Consider the following 18,325-nt stretch of genomic DNA (forward strand, 5'->3'; position numbering starts at 1 on the left):
TTTCACAAAATAATATTCAGTGTTTGTCTTTGTATTAAACAGTGACGTCATGATATTAATTAGAAGAATTAAGTGAACAATCTACAAAATAAAGTCTGAACGCTTCACTGAGACGTTTATTTTGAAGGCCGGTATTATGACCGGAAGTCCTTTCTTTTCGTCTTCTTCGTGCCTCCTCACTGTGTGGGGGCTTGTCGGAGCGGCAGTCTGTGCGGAAGTTGTTTCATCCTGCAGGAGGAGGAGAAGAAGAAGACGAAGAAGAAGAAGCAGCAGCGGCAGCTCCTCGGCTCAGCTCCCCGCCTCAACACATCAGACCTCCGGAGGAAACTTCACACCGCCGCCGACAGCAGCAGCTCCTCCGCCGGCCTCCTGTTTCTACGGTGAGTCGGCGGTTTAGTGTCCGGCCCTCAGAGCCTCCTGGCCGGGAAAAGTGCAGAAAATCCCCGCGGCCTGCTGCGCTCGGTGCTAGCTGAATGCGGGTGGCAGTGCGGGGGTGGCGGGACTGTTTGCGGGAGAGATATCACTGTACACCGTCATGGGCGCAGCATTGACATTTACTACATCCGGCGTGGGTTTTCAAAATAAAGGGCGGAGTAACTAAATTTACTGTGTAACGCGTCGCGACAGTTTCAGTAAACGCACCTATATAAGTTCATGTCTGAATTTTATCAAAAGTAAATATTATTCGAGTATTATCCAATTTAAACTTTAAACACAACCGTCTTTTAGTCTGATTAACTCCTTATCGACTTTTATCCACACGTGCGAACTTCCGGCCTGGTCGCTGCTAGCCGCTGTTAGCTTGACCTAGCTAACCGCTGTGGAGTTGTAATCTCCATTTTAGCTCGTCAGTGTGGCCGACCTCTCCCTTCTCCGCTCCACTCCTCCTCAGTGCCCACACTCACCGCCTCACACGGCTCGTTGTCGGTTCTCTACATGCCGGTTTCTCGGCAATGACAGCCGGGGAATGCGTGAATGTCCCCCGCACGCCCGCGGCGGCGCTGCGGGGGCGGACGGTGAGCGGAGAGCCGCAGCTCAGTTACAGTAAACCGTCTCAGTGTGGCGGCTCTTATTTCATACGATTTTACTACAGAGTCTGGTGTGACTGTTAAACTCCACCAAACACTGAACCTGAACGCAGCACAAGAGTTTGACTGTTTCAGTGTTCAGCAGCTGTTTAACTGACCTGTGACCTGCTGAATATAACTTTATAATCATCCTGTCAGCTGACCGACTCTGACACGAGGCTGAAATCACTCATCAGGTCACAGAATCCAGGTGAACACCAGACCTGACATCTGCCTTTAAAGGAGCAGTTCACGGTAGCCTCAGTCAGATGATGACTTCCTGATGATCAGTCGTATATCAAAACATTTCTGGAGCTTCACAGTAAAACAGAGTTGCAGCATTCTGCTAAAAGAAACATCTATATGAGTCAGTTAGCTTAGCATGATCAGATGCTACCCTCTTATTACAAACTGAATGAATACTGCTGACTGTGAAACACATGTTTATCTTGGAGCCTCAAAAAACTGGTTTTTGGAAGTCATGCTAGCTTGTGATGCTACACTGACTTCCTGTTTACATAGTTGATCACAGATGTTTCCTAGCAACAGATTTACTCATTTCTAAAGTCATTATAAGCTTGTTAAATGTTAATAACTGGTTTGACTGTAGTGTGAGGTGACTGAGAGCTGAGGGAGGAGCTAATGTTGAGGCTGGTGATGCTGCAGGTCGGTCCAGGTGAAGAGGAAACTCTAAAATGACTTGAAGGTTTCAGGTCCAGTTCTGACTGATCTCATCAACGCTTCAACAAACCAACAGCCGTGATGCAAACATGCAGCAACGATCAGCTCTGAACGACAGCTGGTGGAAATAATGTACTGTGTGTGTGTGTGTGTGTGTGTGTGTGTAGTTCACACTTGTGGTTTTTAATGTCTGCATGATGACACGCAGCTAACACACACACACACTCATTCATCCTTTTCCTTCATGAAACACGACTCAGCTCATAATATAGTTTCAGTATTGTGTTTTCTAAAAAGATTAAAAACTGATCCCAGAATTAATTTATGTTTCTTGTAAAATGTAAATAATTGAAATGTAAATCCTGAAGTTGACTGAAGTGATTCTGTGTTAAAGGAGAGTTTCTCTGAGGAAACGGGAGCTAAATGACTGAAGTCAGATCTCTTAATTATTCGCGTCTGATGATGATGAGTCAGAGCAGGACTGAGAGCTGGTTCTGCCTCGCTGAGCACAACCAGCCAAACGTTATGAAATACTCTGCAACGCAATAAAAGTCGACCACAGAGAAACCTCACAGCAGAAAGAATGCAGCCGTTTCATTTCTCTCTTCATGTCTTCCTCTGTCGTCTGCAGGGCGATGGCGAGGCCGAGCCACAGCGATCATGTCCTCCAGCAGCTCAACAACCAGCGGGAGTGGGGCTTCCTGTGCGACTGCCTCATCGCCATCGGGGACATCTACTTCAGGGCACACAAGGCCGTCCTGGCGGCCTGTAGCTCCTACTTCAGGATGATGTTTATCCGGGACCAGCACGGTGCGGGCCGTCTGGACCTCAGCAACATGCAGATCAGTGCCGAGTGCTTCGACCTCATCCTGCAGCTCATGTACCTCGGACGCATCGTGGTGGGGAGCTACGAGTTTGAGGAGCTCAAGGCCTCCATGGCGTACCTGCAGATGTACTACATCCCAGACTCGCTGGAGGATCTCAGGGACATCAGGAGCTCCAACCTCACCCCGTCCTCCTCAGCCACCTCCTCCTCATCCAGCTCCTCAACTGGCCCCGCCAGCGGGAAAATGATGTTTGGAGTCCGCATGTATGAACAGCAGAGGCCTGCTGCACCTGCACCAGAACCCGAACGTCTACCAAAAGCTGTCAACAGCACCGCTGTGCGTCCACCTGTTCCAACCACCGTCAGCAGACCAGTGGTGGAGGAGGTGGTGACCACTCCTCTGATAGTGGCACCACCGGTGGTGGACGGAGGAGCCGAGCAGCCATGTGATTTGAGAAAGAGGTCCAGTGGACGGGGTTCGACTCTTAAAGACCGTCCTCGTTTCGGCCGCACCTACACCTGCGACGACTGCGGCTTCGTCTTCAGCTGCGAAAAACTTTTAATCGAACACATCCTGACCTGCACCAACCGGAAGGCCTTCCATCAGCCCAGAGGTAACGTCGAAGGTGACAATGACTCCAGTAAAGCTGAGAGCTCCACCTCTGACAGCATAGAGGAGCACAGGGTCATCTGTAAAGGTGAGGACGACTGGCCTGAGGACAAGGCCGACTCTGACCTCACCATCAGGTCGGTGGCAGCCGGGACAGATGGCGAACCTGGATCGACCCGGAGCATCTCCATCAAGACGGAACCAGAAGAAAGCATATTCCCTGAGATAGAGGTGGTCCGCGTTGGTGAGCACTCCAACAGAGACTGTAGCACACGGTTCAGTGATGCCACTCATAAAGACTTGCAGAGGGACAAAACTGGATCAGATCGTGAACCAGAGCCTGGCGTCTCTGGTATGGATAACAGCAGCGAGCCTTTCGAAGTCCACATGTCAAGCAGTGAAGAATCAGGAGTCCCTGCAAAGCTTCGTAAGGTCAAAGATGAGAAGCTGGACGCCGACTGTGCCCCCTGTGAACTGTGTGGTGCTCTGTTAACAGAGGAGGACAAGTCCGCCCACTATCTGTCCAATCACATGGGCCACATATGTGCCTGTGGGAGGTGTGGCCAGGTGCTGATCAAAGGTCGCCAGCTCCAGGAGCACGCAGAGCGCTGCGGAGAATCCCAGGGCGGCGAGTCGGACTCCCACGGGGAGGACGAGGCGTCCCTGTTGGAGGAGCCACAGGGGATGGAGGAGGGCCTGCTGGAGGCGGCTGACCTGGCCTGCTCTCACTGCGGCCTGCTCTTCCAGAATGAGAGCCTGGCGCTGGAGCACGCCTTGTCCTGCCACGACCAGGAGCTGTTCCGTCCGGTGTTGCTTGAGGAGGGGAGTGAACCAGATCACCGCCGCAAACACTTCTGCAGCATCTGCGGCAAAGGCTTCTATCAGCGCTGCCACTTGCGGGAGCACTACACCGTGCACACCAAGGAGAAGCAGTTCACCTGCCAGACCTGTGGGAAGCAGTTCCTGCGGGAGCGCCAGCTCCGGCTGCACACCGACATGCACAAAGGCATGGCGCGCTATGTGTGCCCGGTCTGCGACCAGGGAACTTTCCTCAAACACGACCACGTCCGACACATGATCTCCCACCTGTCGGCCGGGGAAACCATCTGCCAGGTGTGTTTCCAGATCTTCCCCGGCGGAGAACAGCTGGAGAAACACATGGACGTCCACCTGTACATCTGCGGCGTCTGTGGAGAGAAGTTCCGCCTTCGTAAAGACATGAGGAGCCACTATAACTCCAAACACACCAAGAGACTATAGGAGCCTCCTCTGCATTTATACTGAAGTTTGTTACTAAAGAAGCCATAAATGTGAGAACAAATGTATGCACTTGAACACCAAAAAGATGACTTTTTAATCTGCACTTTTAAAGTATATGCATAACCTAAACGAGCGTTCACACTGCGAGCAGCGGAGCTGATGATTGGTCGCTCTGTTGGGACTCTCATGGAGGCTGTGTGACAGTCTGCAGCTTTGAATCAAAGACATTAAGCTAACAAAGACCTTCATCACATTTACAGTCACGATTTTATCAGATGTCACCTGATGAAAGTAGAATTAACTGAAACTACAAACCTTAGCTGACCGTCCTCAGCCGCTGGTGGAGGTAGACACCCAACACAGCTAACCAGCTACATAGCTAACCAGATGTATATTACTATTTAGAATATTTATAAAGAAGCTGGGAGTTTATAAACAGGATGATACAGAAACAGACGTCCGTCTTTAGTATACAGAGTTTAAAATGATTCTTTAAACTGTCCAAAGAAATCAAGCTGAGATTAAACATCAGTTGTCAAACTGTTGACGTTCTGTCAGGTAACTGAACCGTTACTCAAACTTTAGCACTAGAATGAACCAAAGTCAGGTCGAAGGTGATTCATCAGATGAGTTCTGGAGACTTTGTGACTTTGTGTTGGTTCATGATTGTGTTGCTCTCAGTGTGAACGCACCGTACGACCGGCAGTCGCCTCCAAAAGAAATGAGAACTGGTCCGTCCTTGGAGCGCTCCAACAGAGGAAGGTGCTTCAGTGTGTTAGAACTGCAGTGGTGAGCGGTCCTGTTCTGACCGTCCTGAAGACAGTGAGATGATTTAAATTCTGACGTTGAGAAGACGCCCAGTTCAGTTTCTCTTTGGAGTTACCTGTCTGTCAAAGTGTCTGTCAACATTTCAGAGGGCCGCGATGCCGCAACGTTTCCTTGCTTTGATGTCAATTTATTCCGTAGAATACTAAAGTCTCTGAAGACGAAACACGTAGAGTTTGTCATGTTCACGTTAACGAGCACAGTCGCTGGAAAAACGCTGAATTGTGATTCTTTGTTTTGAGTTGGGCAGCACACCGATCAGCTCTCCTCTCAGTTATCGCTCTGCTCTACGTTCACGGTGTCGCGATGACACGACACTCGCTGTCCAACACGCTCTGTGTTCGGTGCCTTTACTGTAACAGTGGTGCACACTAGCGCCATTGCTGTTTTCTTCACAGTGATGCATGCTGGGAGATGGACTGGCCTCCTGTTTCAGAGGAAATATTCAAACATCCAATGTGACAAAGACAACAAAACACTAGAAGTGGTCTGCTCGTCCGGACCAGCACCGCGTCTGTGTGCTGGACTGGACTGTAGATCTGAACACAGTAATGGTTCTCAGGTGCAGACCAGAACAGAAGTGGTCTCAGTCCGGTCACTCAGTGGTTCTGGAACAGTTTGTGGTGGGAACTGGATCCGACCTGAAAGACATAGCTAACTCTGAGCTAAACCGCTCCTGCAGCCAGGTGTGCTTTGCAGGCTGGGATTTGGGATTTTGGTTTATTTGAATTTCTTTGTGTGTGAAAAGAAACTAAACAACAGACAAACTCATCCAGTGAATCGGGCCGAAGCAAACCAGCAACGGTTTGAAAATGTGTTCTTCTACTAATGGATCGCCTTGAGAGCCATGTAAAGTTGTTTTCGGTTGTAGTTTTACTGCAGATCCTTTAAACAAAACTAACCAGGAGACCCTGAACCTGGTGGAAGATGCAGACTGAAACCAACAGAACTAAACAAAAAGTTTTAAAACCACCCAAAACCATTTCAGTGTGTCTAAACCTGTTAAACTGGGTAAAAGTCAATCTACAGCTGTTCTGAACTAAACAATTTTCAAGTGAGCAGTAACTGGTTGGTAAACCATCGCAAACCAGCGGATACCACTTCAGAACCAACCAGAACCAGTTCAGAACTGGCTACACATGGGAGCATCCAGTTCAGAATGGACCTCAGCAGTTTACAACCAGTCTAGACCAGTTTCAAGCCCAATTTGCACCATTTCACATCCAACTCCATAGACGTCCAATCCTACTAAAAACCAGTTCAGAAGCAGTCTTAACCAGCCCTAGACCCAAAAGGTTCAGCACCGATACCATTTCAGAACCAACCTAAATTGTCATAAATCGGTTGTGAACAAAACCTGATAGTGAAGATAAACTAGTTGGAAGATCGTTGCAAACCAGTCCTGAACCAGCTGAAACCAGTTCAGAAATGGTCCAGCAGGTCTTCAGGTCTTAGCAGTCTGAAACAACCCAGACCAGTTCAGACCCTGTCCGTCTGTGATTCTGGTCAGTTGATGGCTGGTGTCGTTGATTCTCCGTCCACAGATCTGTCGACAATCGATGTTTGATGAGAACACTGCTGTTTTGTTATCGAGAGTTTTCTTTGTTGGATTTACAATCAAAGTTCGTCTGATGTATCAGGACCGGATAGAAACTTAGTTCATGAGGCCGAACAGAATACTGCTGCCTTAAACCAGTTCAGAATCAAACTAAAGGGCGCTTTGATAGAGTCCAATCACTTTAAAACAAACTGAAATCAGTCCAGAGTTCTTAACGGACCTTTGATACCCACTAAAATGGTTTAATAATTCAGAACCAGACCTGAATGAAGCAGGAAGTGTCTGCTGATGAACCTGAATCACCTGTTCCTGCTGCACCTGAGTCACTTGGATAAACTCTCAGAAACATCCTTTTTAATGGTACTGTGTCATGTTAACGATGTGAGCACTTGTTTCAGACGGGTCAGCTCTTACATGGACCACATGGACCACATCACGGTCGGGGAGTGAAGCTCGTGTGTTGTACAGCTGAGGTCCAGGTCGTATGAACATAGGGAGTCGATGGATAGTGACGGTCCGGAGCGATACTGGGCTGTCTTCAGTTAGACAACAGCTAACATTAGCGTTAGCCACTTCCTAGCTCACATCATTGTTTGATAGTGTTACATGATGCGACAGGAAAGACGTAAATATCAACGCACATCTCTGACACATGTATGTAAACCTGGATGTAACCAGACGGTAACCGTAGCGACAGATTGTCACTATCATGACTCGTCAGCTGCTGATCCATCAGTGGCGTTGTAACGCAGCATGACAACGTCTCAGCTCGAGCTTCCCTCCTCGAACACGTTGGTGAATGTGGTGTTTGTTCTGAAGCTTTGTGTTTTCAGGTGATTTTTGTCGCTCTGAAGCTTTTCTGATGTTCAGTTTGTGGAGTTAATAAACACAAACCTTTCTTAAGCTCTTAATAAACCAAGTGAACTTCTGTTGGTGAAGAAATGTCTGTCTGTGCTTCTGTTGCCGCTCGTCCTCGAGATTTTCTTCCTTCGATGCAGTTTAGGATTCACGACAATCAGATTTTAAAAGATTTCATTGATTGTGTTTCGCTGCTCGCAGATCATGTTGTCAGTACTGAGACTTGAAGCCACATCACTGCAGTGTCCTTAGCTTCAGAATAAACCCTAAACTATCCTGTAAGTGAGCACTAACAAGTTGGAGGACCTTCACAAACCAGTTCAAAACTAACGTCCAGTTCTGAACCAACCAAAAACCAACTGCAACCAGTTCCAGACCCAATTCAAACCACTTCACGTCCAGGTCCAGACCTCCTCTGTGTGTCAGTTATCAGTTAAGGTGAGACGATGATCAACACTCACCTTCATCTTTCTGTCCCTCCAATAATTGATCAATCAGAACTCAATCACAGGAACAGATGTTTGTATTGTGTTTTGTTATGAAGTGATTTATTAAGTGTGTAACTCATCCCAACATGTCAGTTCACTCTGTGTCCACATGAGGGAGCTGCAAGATGACCTGTGACGTTTCACCAGCCTGTCACCACTGAAGCCCCGCCCACCAGCAGTGTTCAGACCTCCTGATTGGATGCTGCAGCTGTCACTCACCCTCGCTGCCAGGTTCGTTGCTCAGAGACAGAGTCACTGATGTTTTAATTTACAGACCAGATTCATGATTTTATCTGAAATATGAAGCTGTTGAATTTATATCAGTAATCAATAATTAAATGTTACTACAGGAGACACTCACATGAGGACATGTCAGCTCCTTCACCTGTAAGTGTCAGATTTAAACCCAGAACCTGACGTGAACATGAAGGAAACTGAAAACTTCATGTTGATTATGTAAGGAATAATGTATAGTTCGGAGGTTGTTATGGAGAAATAAACCCCGACAGGTTGTATGGTTTCATACAACCTGAAGGGGTTTATTTCTCCATAACAACCGACTAACTATACAATATCCCGCTTATTACACGGCTTATGAGTGAAATAAATAATCACCCACAATGATTCAGCAGCGACAAGGATTGTTCGGTAAAGTTTTCACGTTCACTTTCAAGGCCGGCCTGAGAGAGGAGCTGGACAGCGGTGCTTCTTATGCTGTGGTTGGTGTAACGCGTTGAAAGTCCAGCTGTCTTGCTTATGTTGCTGCATGTTGCAGGGGCGGATCAGAGAGAGAGAGAGAGGGGCTGTCCCTAGCAACGGTCTGTTATAAGTGACGACGGTCATTATACAGAAATAACAGACCGTAGAACGCAGCGATGGACCAATCAGAGAGCAGCATTCAATAGAGCCGTGTAATAATATATAATAAATCTGTTAACTGTAAAATCACAGTGTCAAACACTGGATGGATCAACCAGCAGCTGCAACAGTTTGCAGACAGAATGACATCATCTGGTTTGAGTTCAGTTTGTTAAAGTAGTTTTTTTAACTCTTCTCTTTTTCCTGGTGAACATCGTCGTCTGAACATCGTCATCTGAATATCGTGTCTGAACATGTCGTCTGAACATCTTTGTGTCTGAACATCGTTGGGTCTGAACATCGTTGGGTCTGAACATCGTTGTGTCTGAACATCGTCATCTGAATATCGTGTCTGAACATGTCGTCTGAACATCTTTGTGTCTGAACATCGTTGGGTCTGAACATCGTTGGGTCTGAACATCATCTGAACGTCGCTGAGTCTGAACATCGTTGTCGTCTGAACATCGTTGTCGTCTGAACATCGTTGGGTCTGAACATCTTTGTCTGAACATCGTCTGAACATCGTTGTCGTCTGAACATCGTTGCGTCTGAACATCGTTGTCGTCTGAACATCGTTGCGTCTGAACATCGTTGTCGTCTGAACATCGTTGTCGTCTGAACATCGTTGGGTCTGAACATCTTTGTCTGAACATCGTCTGAACATCGTTGTCGTCTGAACATCGTTGCGTCTGAACATCGTTGTCGTCTGAACATCGTTGCGTCTGAACATCGTTGTGTCTGAACATCGTCATCTGAATATCGTGTCTGAACATGTCGTCTGAACATCTTTGTGTCTGAACATCGTTGGGTCTGAACATCGTTGGGTCTGAACATCATCTGAACGTCGCTGAGTCTGAACATCGTTGTCGTCTGAACATCGTTGTCGTCTGAACATCGTTGGGTCTGAACATCTTTGTCTGAACATCGTCTGAACATCGTTGTCGTCTGAACATCGTTGCGTCTGAACATCGTTGTCGTCTGAACATCGTTGCGTCTGAACATCGTTGTCGTCTGAACATCGTTGTGTCTGAACATCTTTGTGTCTGAACATCGTTGGGTCTGAACATCGTGGGTCTGAACATTGTTGTCATCTGAACATCGCTGTCTGAGCTGTTGAAGACAGATTACATAAAAGGTGAGTTCAGGTAACGTGGGACATCTGAACTCAAGTGTTGTTGTTTTCTGTCAGCACAACTTTTACTAGTTGAGCTTTGATGTCATGAACATGAAGGTCACAACGTTAAAGATATGAATTCGTCATTAATCAGTTCAAATGTTCAAATTTTTATCAACTTAAGTTTGTGATCTGGAACAACATATTCATTAAAATGTGTATTAGTCTTTTTGTCTTTAAACTTTTTTCAGTTTATTAAACATGATGTCGACGGTGTAACCGGCTGCTTCAGGTCGTTCAGGACATCAGAACATCATCGTCATTATTGTCTTCAAACAGATCATTATTACTTTAGGACAGGTACAGTTGATTAAAGAAAATGTAAACTGAGTTTAAATGAAAAATGTAATTAATAAGTTCGTCTGATTGTCTCGTGGTTGAACTTTAATAGATTTTAACACATTAGAAATATTTATTCTCTCGTTCTTCATGAAGAAGATGTCTTCATTTTTATGATTCATAACGTTGCTATGTTTTCATAATGTTTTTAAACATCTTGACATAAAGTAAAAGTGTAATAAAGATTATCTCATTTTAGCAGAATTTGTATTTTTAGCACAAAGTACCCAGTCCGGTCCGGTCCGTCTCCTGTGGGTCTGATCTCCACAGTCTGTGTTCTTCTGTGGTTAGAAAACGTGTGTGTGAGTGTTGGATCGATCCTGGAAGAAGTCACAGAATTCAAAATCACAGATTTGTCCCAGATTGCCTGAACTCACCGCCTTCGATGTGACTGATTGGACTGTTGTTGTAACGAAGCTGTTGATTGGATGTGACGATCACAAACACTGAGACATCTGGGAGCTCTGCTTTATGATTATTATATATTAGGAGGAGTCAGTTAAGAAATCTAATGAATGATGAGATGTTTGGTGTCAAAGTAACAAACAAACTAAACGTTAGAAGAAACTCAAACAGCCTCATACGTTCAGTCTGTAGTCGTCTACATACGGTCAGAACTTAGTTCAGTGGATATTAGATTTTAACAGACTGTTCAAATATTGTTTTATTACAGTTCACGAGTTAACACAAAACATATGACAGGTAAAAATGTCCACATGGTGGCGCCGATGGTAGTCAGGCATGCAAACTCCTCACCTTTCGGCGAAATTCGCCGTTTTGATTTCAAAATAGGTCACCTACGAGATTCGTGTAGATCTGAGGAGAAACTGTTTTTTTTTGGGGGGGGGGGGGGGGGGGTCTAGGCTTGTCACAATTATTACATAATCGCCTAGAAAGGCCGCATAAACATGCTTGGATGGAAACATGGCGCTTTAAGAGCAGCGTGGCTCCTCTAAGAGCGTAGCGAGTGGAGAAGCAGGAGATAGAGAGACGGTGGTTGAGCTCAGAGCTGACGGGTGTGAGTGATGGAGAAGAGAAGAAATTAACAGTAAAGTTGTCAGTAGTACATGTACAGTTTAGGTTTCTGTTTGTCTCCGAGTAAATGCTGCAGCTCCTCAGGACCCAGGAAAGTTCCCGTGTCTTGCTTCCCAGCTGCTGGGTAAAGTGAGGGAGGAGCTAGGCTAACAGTTAGCCCCGAAGTTAGCATCAACTTCGGCCTTGGAGGCAAACCAAAGTCTCCCCTGTGCTTCCCGACCACGGGCTAGAAGCTGAAGCAGGAACGGTTAACTATGGAAATGAGGAGAACATTACTCGCCCGGCCTCGTCGGCATGCAAACAGTAATCAGGAGTAAATGCTAAACGTCAGCGATGGACTCGGTGCTGAGCTCTCACCCAGCGCGTGTGCCCCAGCTTTCTCCCCCTTCTCCACCTCACATGAGATGGAGAGAAGTCGCCCCCTCCCAGGTGGGCTGCTTCTGCAAAATAAACCAATAGCAAAGCCCGTTAGAGGGCGGAGCACGTACCAAATAGAAGTAGAGTACATCAATTTAGAGTACAAATTAATAGAGTAATTATTGTAATATAAACATGATCAAATTTGATCTTTTTTTCTGCTTGCTGTGCCTGAACATTGATTACCATCTCCCAAAATGCAGTGGAAGACTGTGATAATAATAGATAATAAATAAACTACTATTAAGTGATTTTCGTCATCTTGTTTTGTCTTGTACAGGCTTTAGGGCTGAGCTGGTCTTTTGTGCAATTTCTATATGCCTATTGTCTTTAACCTGCTGATACAATGCCTTGGTAAATAATACATTTTTAAGTTAAACAAATCTTTCAGTATTCTCTTCAGAGTAGTCCAGATTGATACATTTAACTGTTAAAATTGACAAATACCCCCGGACCCCCCTAGTTGTACCCGGTTTTCTCTATTCACGCAATGTTCTCACCTTTTTCTCCTCTAACCAGTTTGCATGCCTGGATAATATGTTCCAGGTGAAGCACCTCTTCATAAAGTATGAACACCTGAAGTTGTGACGGCACTAATGAAGAAGAAAGAGGGAAGATGAGAGCTGAACGCTGTTTTAATTCTACTTTGTAAACATTTAGCATGTTAGCATGTTAGCCTGAGGCTGCAGATTCCCCCACCTCAGACGAACCTTCAGAGTCTGTTGTGTTAAAAATCAGTCGAGAATAATTCAGAGATGAGAGACGACCCGCCCGTCATCTGACGGGATTAAACTGAGCTGAGCTGCAATCGTTCAGAAACATGGTTACACTGATGGAGCGACCGGTTTAAAACCTTCTGATCCACCTGAAAAACAGATCAATCCGCCTCCAACATGGACCTGACAGAGCAAGAGTCTACTCAGAGTGTCACTTGTGATTTATTTCCTGATGTGATCTGAGGATTTGAACCTTTTGTTAGCAGCTCTTCATTTTTACAGATTAAAGCCTGCAGCTCAGATTAACAGTTGATGGATTACTGAATAATAAAAGTGCTCTTTAGTATTCAGAGGTCACGGTCAGGACACTAAATCCCTTCAGATGATGGTTTCCTCACAGTCAGCTGACCTGAGTGTCAGTGTTTGTGAATGCAGCACGGTGTGAATGAACTCTGGTTAGATAAGATTAAATAAACAGGAATAAAGTTCAAACAAACTGTTTGTCAGGTTCAAAGTCCAACTAACTTTGTTGCAAACAACTTTGACTTTATTCAGTCCAACAGTCGGACGTGTCTCAGTGTTCAGTCCACAGTGTCTCCTGTCCTGTCGTCAGTCTGCTGGTGCTGAGATGATGTCGGGCTGGATCGTGTTCATGTTGGTGGCATGTGGAGCGGTCAGGGCAAATGTAACATATATTTCTTCTCCGTCTGATGCTCCAACGGACAATGATGAGATTTTTAATCCTGAGAAAACGACTGAAGAAGATCTGAGAGTCCTGCTGAAGCAGCTCACCGCCCGGGTGGAGGAACTGGAGCAAGAGCGTGAAAACAGAGGTCAGTCTGCTGACGAGGACCAACATGACACGATGTCAGTCCTCCAGAACCAAAACCAGTATTATAATGTTATTTATTTATTTATTATTTTATTGTCCAGTGGCCCCAGAGGGAAGGTCAGTTTGGTCTAATGTTAGAAAACCAACTCAGCATCATTTTTCCTGATAGACCTGGTGCAAAACAGGTACACCGGACCACACAGGGTCATTATATCTGGACTGGAACCACAGAAACAAACCAAAACTCCTCTGATGGGATAACATCAGGTCCGTTTGTGATTCCCTCTGATTATCCGTCTGTTCTTCAGACATTTTCTTCTGTTATTCACGAGCTCAGCAGGGAACTCTAGACTTCCCGCTCCCCGGCAATGTTGTCCTCCTCCCCCCACTGAGTTCTGGGTCTGCCCTGGGGTCTCCTCCCAAAACCTTCAGGAGGATCCTCATCAGGCGCCTGAACCGCACCCCCCACTCCTGCAGTACTCCTGGGGGACACAGTCATAGGCCTTCTCCAACTCCAACACATGAAGACCGAATGAGCAAATTCCCATGACCCTGAAGAACTGGTCCACTGTTCCACGACCAGATCCACATTGTCCTCCATGTGACACTGAAGAGGCGTCAACCAAGACAGCCCAACAATGTCCAGAGCCTTCAGCATCTCAGGGCAAATCTCATCCGCCCCTGGTGCCCTGCAGCTGAGGAGCTTCTTCACTACTTCAGTGACCTCTGCCAGGAAAATGGACGGGTCTTCAGACTGCCTCCTCCACAGAGGACATGTTGCTACAAGAGGTCTTCAAAGTGCTCGACTATCTTGAGGGATTTCCCTCTGATTATCAGAAAGTTCAGTGCACAGGTAAAGTTCAGGTAAAAATTTGGCCAACCCTTTCATAAAGTAATCACCACACAGTAAACCTGGATCTTCTGGGGGCAGCTGAGGGTCAGTGATCCCACATTTATATCTCCAGGACAGTAAATATCTGTAGTGCAGTTTAGGTGTCCTTAAAAGGCCACCGTACTTTCCATGGCTGTAAACGTTGTATCTGTGTTCCTGCAGGTAAATCTCAGGTGGCGTTCTCTGCCGCCCTCTTCACCAACGAGCAGTGGACCCATCACGGGCCTTTTGACACCGAAACCACGCTGGTGTTCAGGAAGGTGACGACAAACCTCGGCAATGCGTACAACCCCGAGACAGGTACGGCTCACCTGTTCAGGTTCAGAGCGTCAGCGGTGAGCAGGGTCTGTTACTTCATGTTGTTTGATATGACACAGTCAGAAACATGATGTCAGCGCTCAGGTCCTCTCACTCTGTTTGCCCTGTTCTTTGACTGCAGGCTTCTTCACAGCCCCGGTGAAGGGACTGTACTACATCCGGTTCACCGGCTGCGTCGGAGAATCGGGGTCCTTGAACGCAGCGCTGATGAGGAACGGACAGAACATGTTCGCCATCTTTGACACTCGGGACGCTCACGGCAGCGGCTCCAACGGCATGACGCTGGTCCTGGAGGAGGGAGACCGGGTCTCCGTCACCCTCTGGTCCAAGCAGAGCATCTTCGATCAGAGTCGACTCAGCACCTTCACCGGCTTCCTCGTCTTCCCGATGTAGGCGGACACGAGACACCTTTTGCTGCCATGGAAACGGGCGTCCACATCGTGGTCCTGTCGCTTAAAACAAACCCAGATCCTCTGATGAAACACCCGATGAGTCCTCTAAACATACTCACTGATAAATTGTTGAATATTGATCAAACATGTTCAGTTGATTGTGACTTTAACATCTGTCACGTATGTTAATGAGATGAACTCATAGCCAGAACATCTAGTTTGTCAACAGTCGTCAGAGACGCTCAAAGAAATAAAAGTTTGTCAACTGTTACTTCCTGAGACTTCTGTTCACATGAAGAGACGATCTGAGTTTTTATCTAAAATGATCAACATCAGGTGTGACATCATATCTACTGTGTGTACTGTGCTGCAGAGATATCTAATGGAGTTAGCATGCTAATGAGCTAGCCCTGATCAGTCCTGGTCCAAAGCTCCTGTGCTAGCAGCACTGCTAACTGAGCTAACTAGCTACGGGTAGCATTTAGCTGTACCTCTGGTGATATGTTTGTTTGAAGTGACTTGAGGTGGCCATTTTTACATATTGCACCTTTAAAGTCAAAAGTCAAAATAAGTAAAAATACTCTATTACAAGTAAAAGTACAGAACATCTGTTTTCAGTGTCTGGACTTTTCCTTTGATTGTTAGTGTATTGATCATTTGATCAGTTATTGAAATGAATCAGAATTTTCGACTCAACCAGACTTTTATTCTGAAAGTTTAATCTGTAATATTTGTTGTATTTTATAAATTCATCAGATGTTTTTATACAGAGCTGTAATCTATAGTCCTAAAACCTGACATCAGTTAGCATGTTAGCATGTTAGCACGTCTTGTCCCCTCGTCTCAGAGTCTGAGTCCGTTGATGTGTTTCCAGTTAAATGTGTGAAATAAGGTGTGTTACAGGCTGAACATATAAACTCATCATTAGATGTCCACAGTTTAATTATAAAGCTCCTCATGTGTAGCTCTTCAGTTTAAGTCATGTGAGCGTGATGTCGTCTGTTTGTAGCCTAGCATTAGCTTCTTACTGCTACACATTTAATTTACCTTCAAACATCACAGAGTGGAGTTCATCTGTGGAGATTATCTGCTGAACAGAACCTGGAAGGATCAGAACCTTCAGATTATTTTCTGTTATAATCCAGAATCCAGTTCAATAATCCCACAGAGGAACCAGAGCGATGCTAACTGCAGCTAGCTACAGACACACGACATCACTGCGGCTGTCAGATAAACTCAGACTTGCACATTATTACAGTCGGCTACTTTAGTAAAAGTACTCAGTTACTCTCCTGCTGCTGCCAACAGGAAGACGTGGAGATAAAAGCTGAACAGGAAGTCAATTGAAGTTAGTTGAAGTTAATTGAAGTTAGTTGATGAGTTTCTTTTTTCCTGCTTCATCAAACAGGAAGTTGGATCATCAGATTAACAAACAGACTCTGACCAGAACCAGCTCAGATAATTAACATACTGACACACTGACAGGAAGACCCTTTCATAATAAGAGTCTAAACAGAGAACATCTTCTGAGACTAGATTTATTGTTGAAACATAAAACAGCAGCTGAGAGAAACACGTGATCAGCATCGTGTTTCTGATCAATACTGAAACATTTTAATGATATTTAATAATAATGATGTCTCATAAAACATAAACAAATACATCTAAGTTCTATTTAAACATAAAGACTTTAATGAAATAATAATAAATAAATACTGAACACCAGACGCGTCATCAACAAACACAAACAGACGTGATGATCAATAAATCAACTGTCACTCATCCTCCAGCTGCTCACAAACTCTTATTTTGTAAGAGTCATCCGGTGATCCTCAGAAGGAGCTCGGTTCTCCTCTGTCCCGGACCCGGACTCCTCCCGGCCCGGGTCCCGGCGCCCCGCGGTCCGGTGTGTCGGCAGGTTGGACGGATCCTCCGCGGTCACAGCGGCCGGCTCGGCGGTGGTCAGAGCCGGAGAGGTGACGTCCTGTCCGGCCTGAGGGACCGAGGGCACCGGACCGGAGTCCCCGGCAGGAGGCTCCACTGATCCGGGACCAGACTGATGATCAGATCGATCAGTATTAGTGTCTTGATCAATATCAACAGACGCGTCACTGACTTTAAAACACGTGTCGTTACTTTTATTTTCAGTATTTCTTCTTGTTCCGGGTTCAGACCCAGTCTGGTTCTCAGTCCTGCGGGTCCCGGTCCGGGCGGGTCCGGGTCCAGCTGTGGGTCTCCAGATGAGGCTGTAGTAGACAGCCAGGAGGACGGCGGCCAGAGACACGGCCAGGACGTAGACCAGCACGGTGACCAGTCTCACCCACTTCCTGTTGGCTCTGGCCACCAGCTGCGCCTTCTTCTCCCCGGTGTAGGTGGCCGGCTTGCCCCGCTCCGCCGGCCCGAACGCGGGGGTCCAGTTCCGCGGGTCCCGCATGGTGCTGCCGCCGGGTCAGGAGGAGCAGGAGGCGGTGTGTGAGCAGAGTCACAGCCGGGGCGGAGTGTCTGCAGGCCGGCAGAGTCCTGTCAGCCTCCCGCTCCACTCATCACCACATCTGGTCCGCAGCTGGATCCGCAGACGGGCTGGAGACGGACCGAGTCAAGGTGCTGCAGGTGAACCACGGCCGGAAGCTCGCCAGGTGCGCCTTCAAAATAAAACCCTTACGCAAATATCTGACTCTCTGGCGTCAGTGATGAGACTTTATCATGAGAGTGAATCACTGTGTGCTGACGTCACTGACTGATTATTGATGTTCTGTATTGATCCTGTTTCATTAAAACAGCTTCAGGTCATAAATATCGTTTTATTTTGAAATGCTCCGGAAGTTAGAAAACTGCTTTAAACTGAACTTTGAGTAAAATATATGTTTTATCATGTTTAGTTCAGATTGTGCAACGTTATCTGATTTATTTTATTGAACTTACAGAAAAACATTTTGTGCATTTTATTTTCTTTTGTTTTGTTTTGTTTTGTGGTGAAAGTTTGGACTTTCAGAATTAACGATGTCTGTGTCAATCAGCAGTTTTGTTTTTTAGCAGTTTTAATTTTTACATATTTTAATGAAGCAGCTGAAGTGTTTGTGAAGCTCGGCCTCCTCCCGTCGATCTGAAAGTAACTAATGAGTTAATTGATGAGTTAATGAGTTAATTGATGAGTTAATGAGTTAATTGATGAGTTAACT

The 18,325-nt window shown here is 46.1% G+C and overlaps 3 protein-coding genes across 6 annotated transcripts in view; 2 read left to right on the forward strand and 1 right to left on the reverse strand.

The window, feature by feature from the left end:
• zbtb1 (zinc finger and BTB domain containing 1) overlaps nucleotides 1-7,769 on the forward strand; it is a 7,998-nt gene extending 229 nt beyond the window's left edge. Inside the window, exons 1-3 of one of the 4 annotated variants that reach the window (XM_084376780.1) lie at nucleotides 394-1,016; nucleotides 1,678-1,743; nucleotides 2,380-7,769. In XM_084376780.1, the coding sequence (XP_084232906.1) occupies nucleotides 2,384-4,444 (2,061 nt within the window). In that variant the 5' untranslated portion in view covers nucleotides 394-1,016; nucleotides 1,678-1,743; nucleotides 2,380-2,383 and the 3' untranslated portion in view covers nucleotides 4,445-7,769. The other 3 variants (XM_084376778.1, XM_084376779.1, XM_084376777.1) reach the window with 3 other exon arrangements.
• A 5,498-nt stretch (nucleotides 7,770-13,267) lies between these two features.
• LOC311271241 (cerebellin-1-like) lies at nucleotides 13,268-15,417 on the forward strand. Its single transcript, XM_084376844.1, has 3 exons — nucleotides 13,268-13,545; nucleotides 14,599-14,736; nucleotides 14,876-15,417. Exons 1-3 carry the CDS (start codon nucleotides 13,341-13,343, stop codon nucleotides 15,145-15,147), a joined length of 615 nt encoding a protein of 204 aa, XP_084232970.1. The 5' UTR covers nucleotides 13,268-13,340; the 3' UTR covers nucleotides 15,148-15,417.
• A 1,251-nt stretch (nucleotides 15,418-16,668) lies between these two features.
• On the reverse strand, nucleotides 16,669-18,318 carry LOC311271244 (uncharacterized protein). Its single transcript, XM_084376847.1, has 2 exons — nucleotides 17,283-18,318; nucleotides 16,669-17,202 (listed from the first exon to the last, which is right to left on the reverse strand). Exons 1-2 carry the CDS (start codon nucleotides 17,578-17,580, stop codon nucleotides 16,979-16,981), a joined length of 522 nt encoding a protein of 173 aa, XP_084232973.1. The 5' UTR covers nucleotides 17,581-18,318; the 3' UTR covers nucleotides 16,669-16,978.
• Nucleotides 18,319-18,325: the final 7 nt, after the last annotated feature.

This window comes from Pagrus pagrus, assembly GCF_965226575.1.
Source record: "Pagrus pagrus genome assembly, chromosome: 16".
In the NCBI taxonomy this organism is placed as follows: domain Eukaryota; kingdom Metazoa; phylum Chordata; class Actinopteri; order Spariformes; family Sparidae; genus Pagrus; species Pagrus pagrus.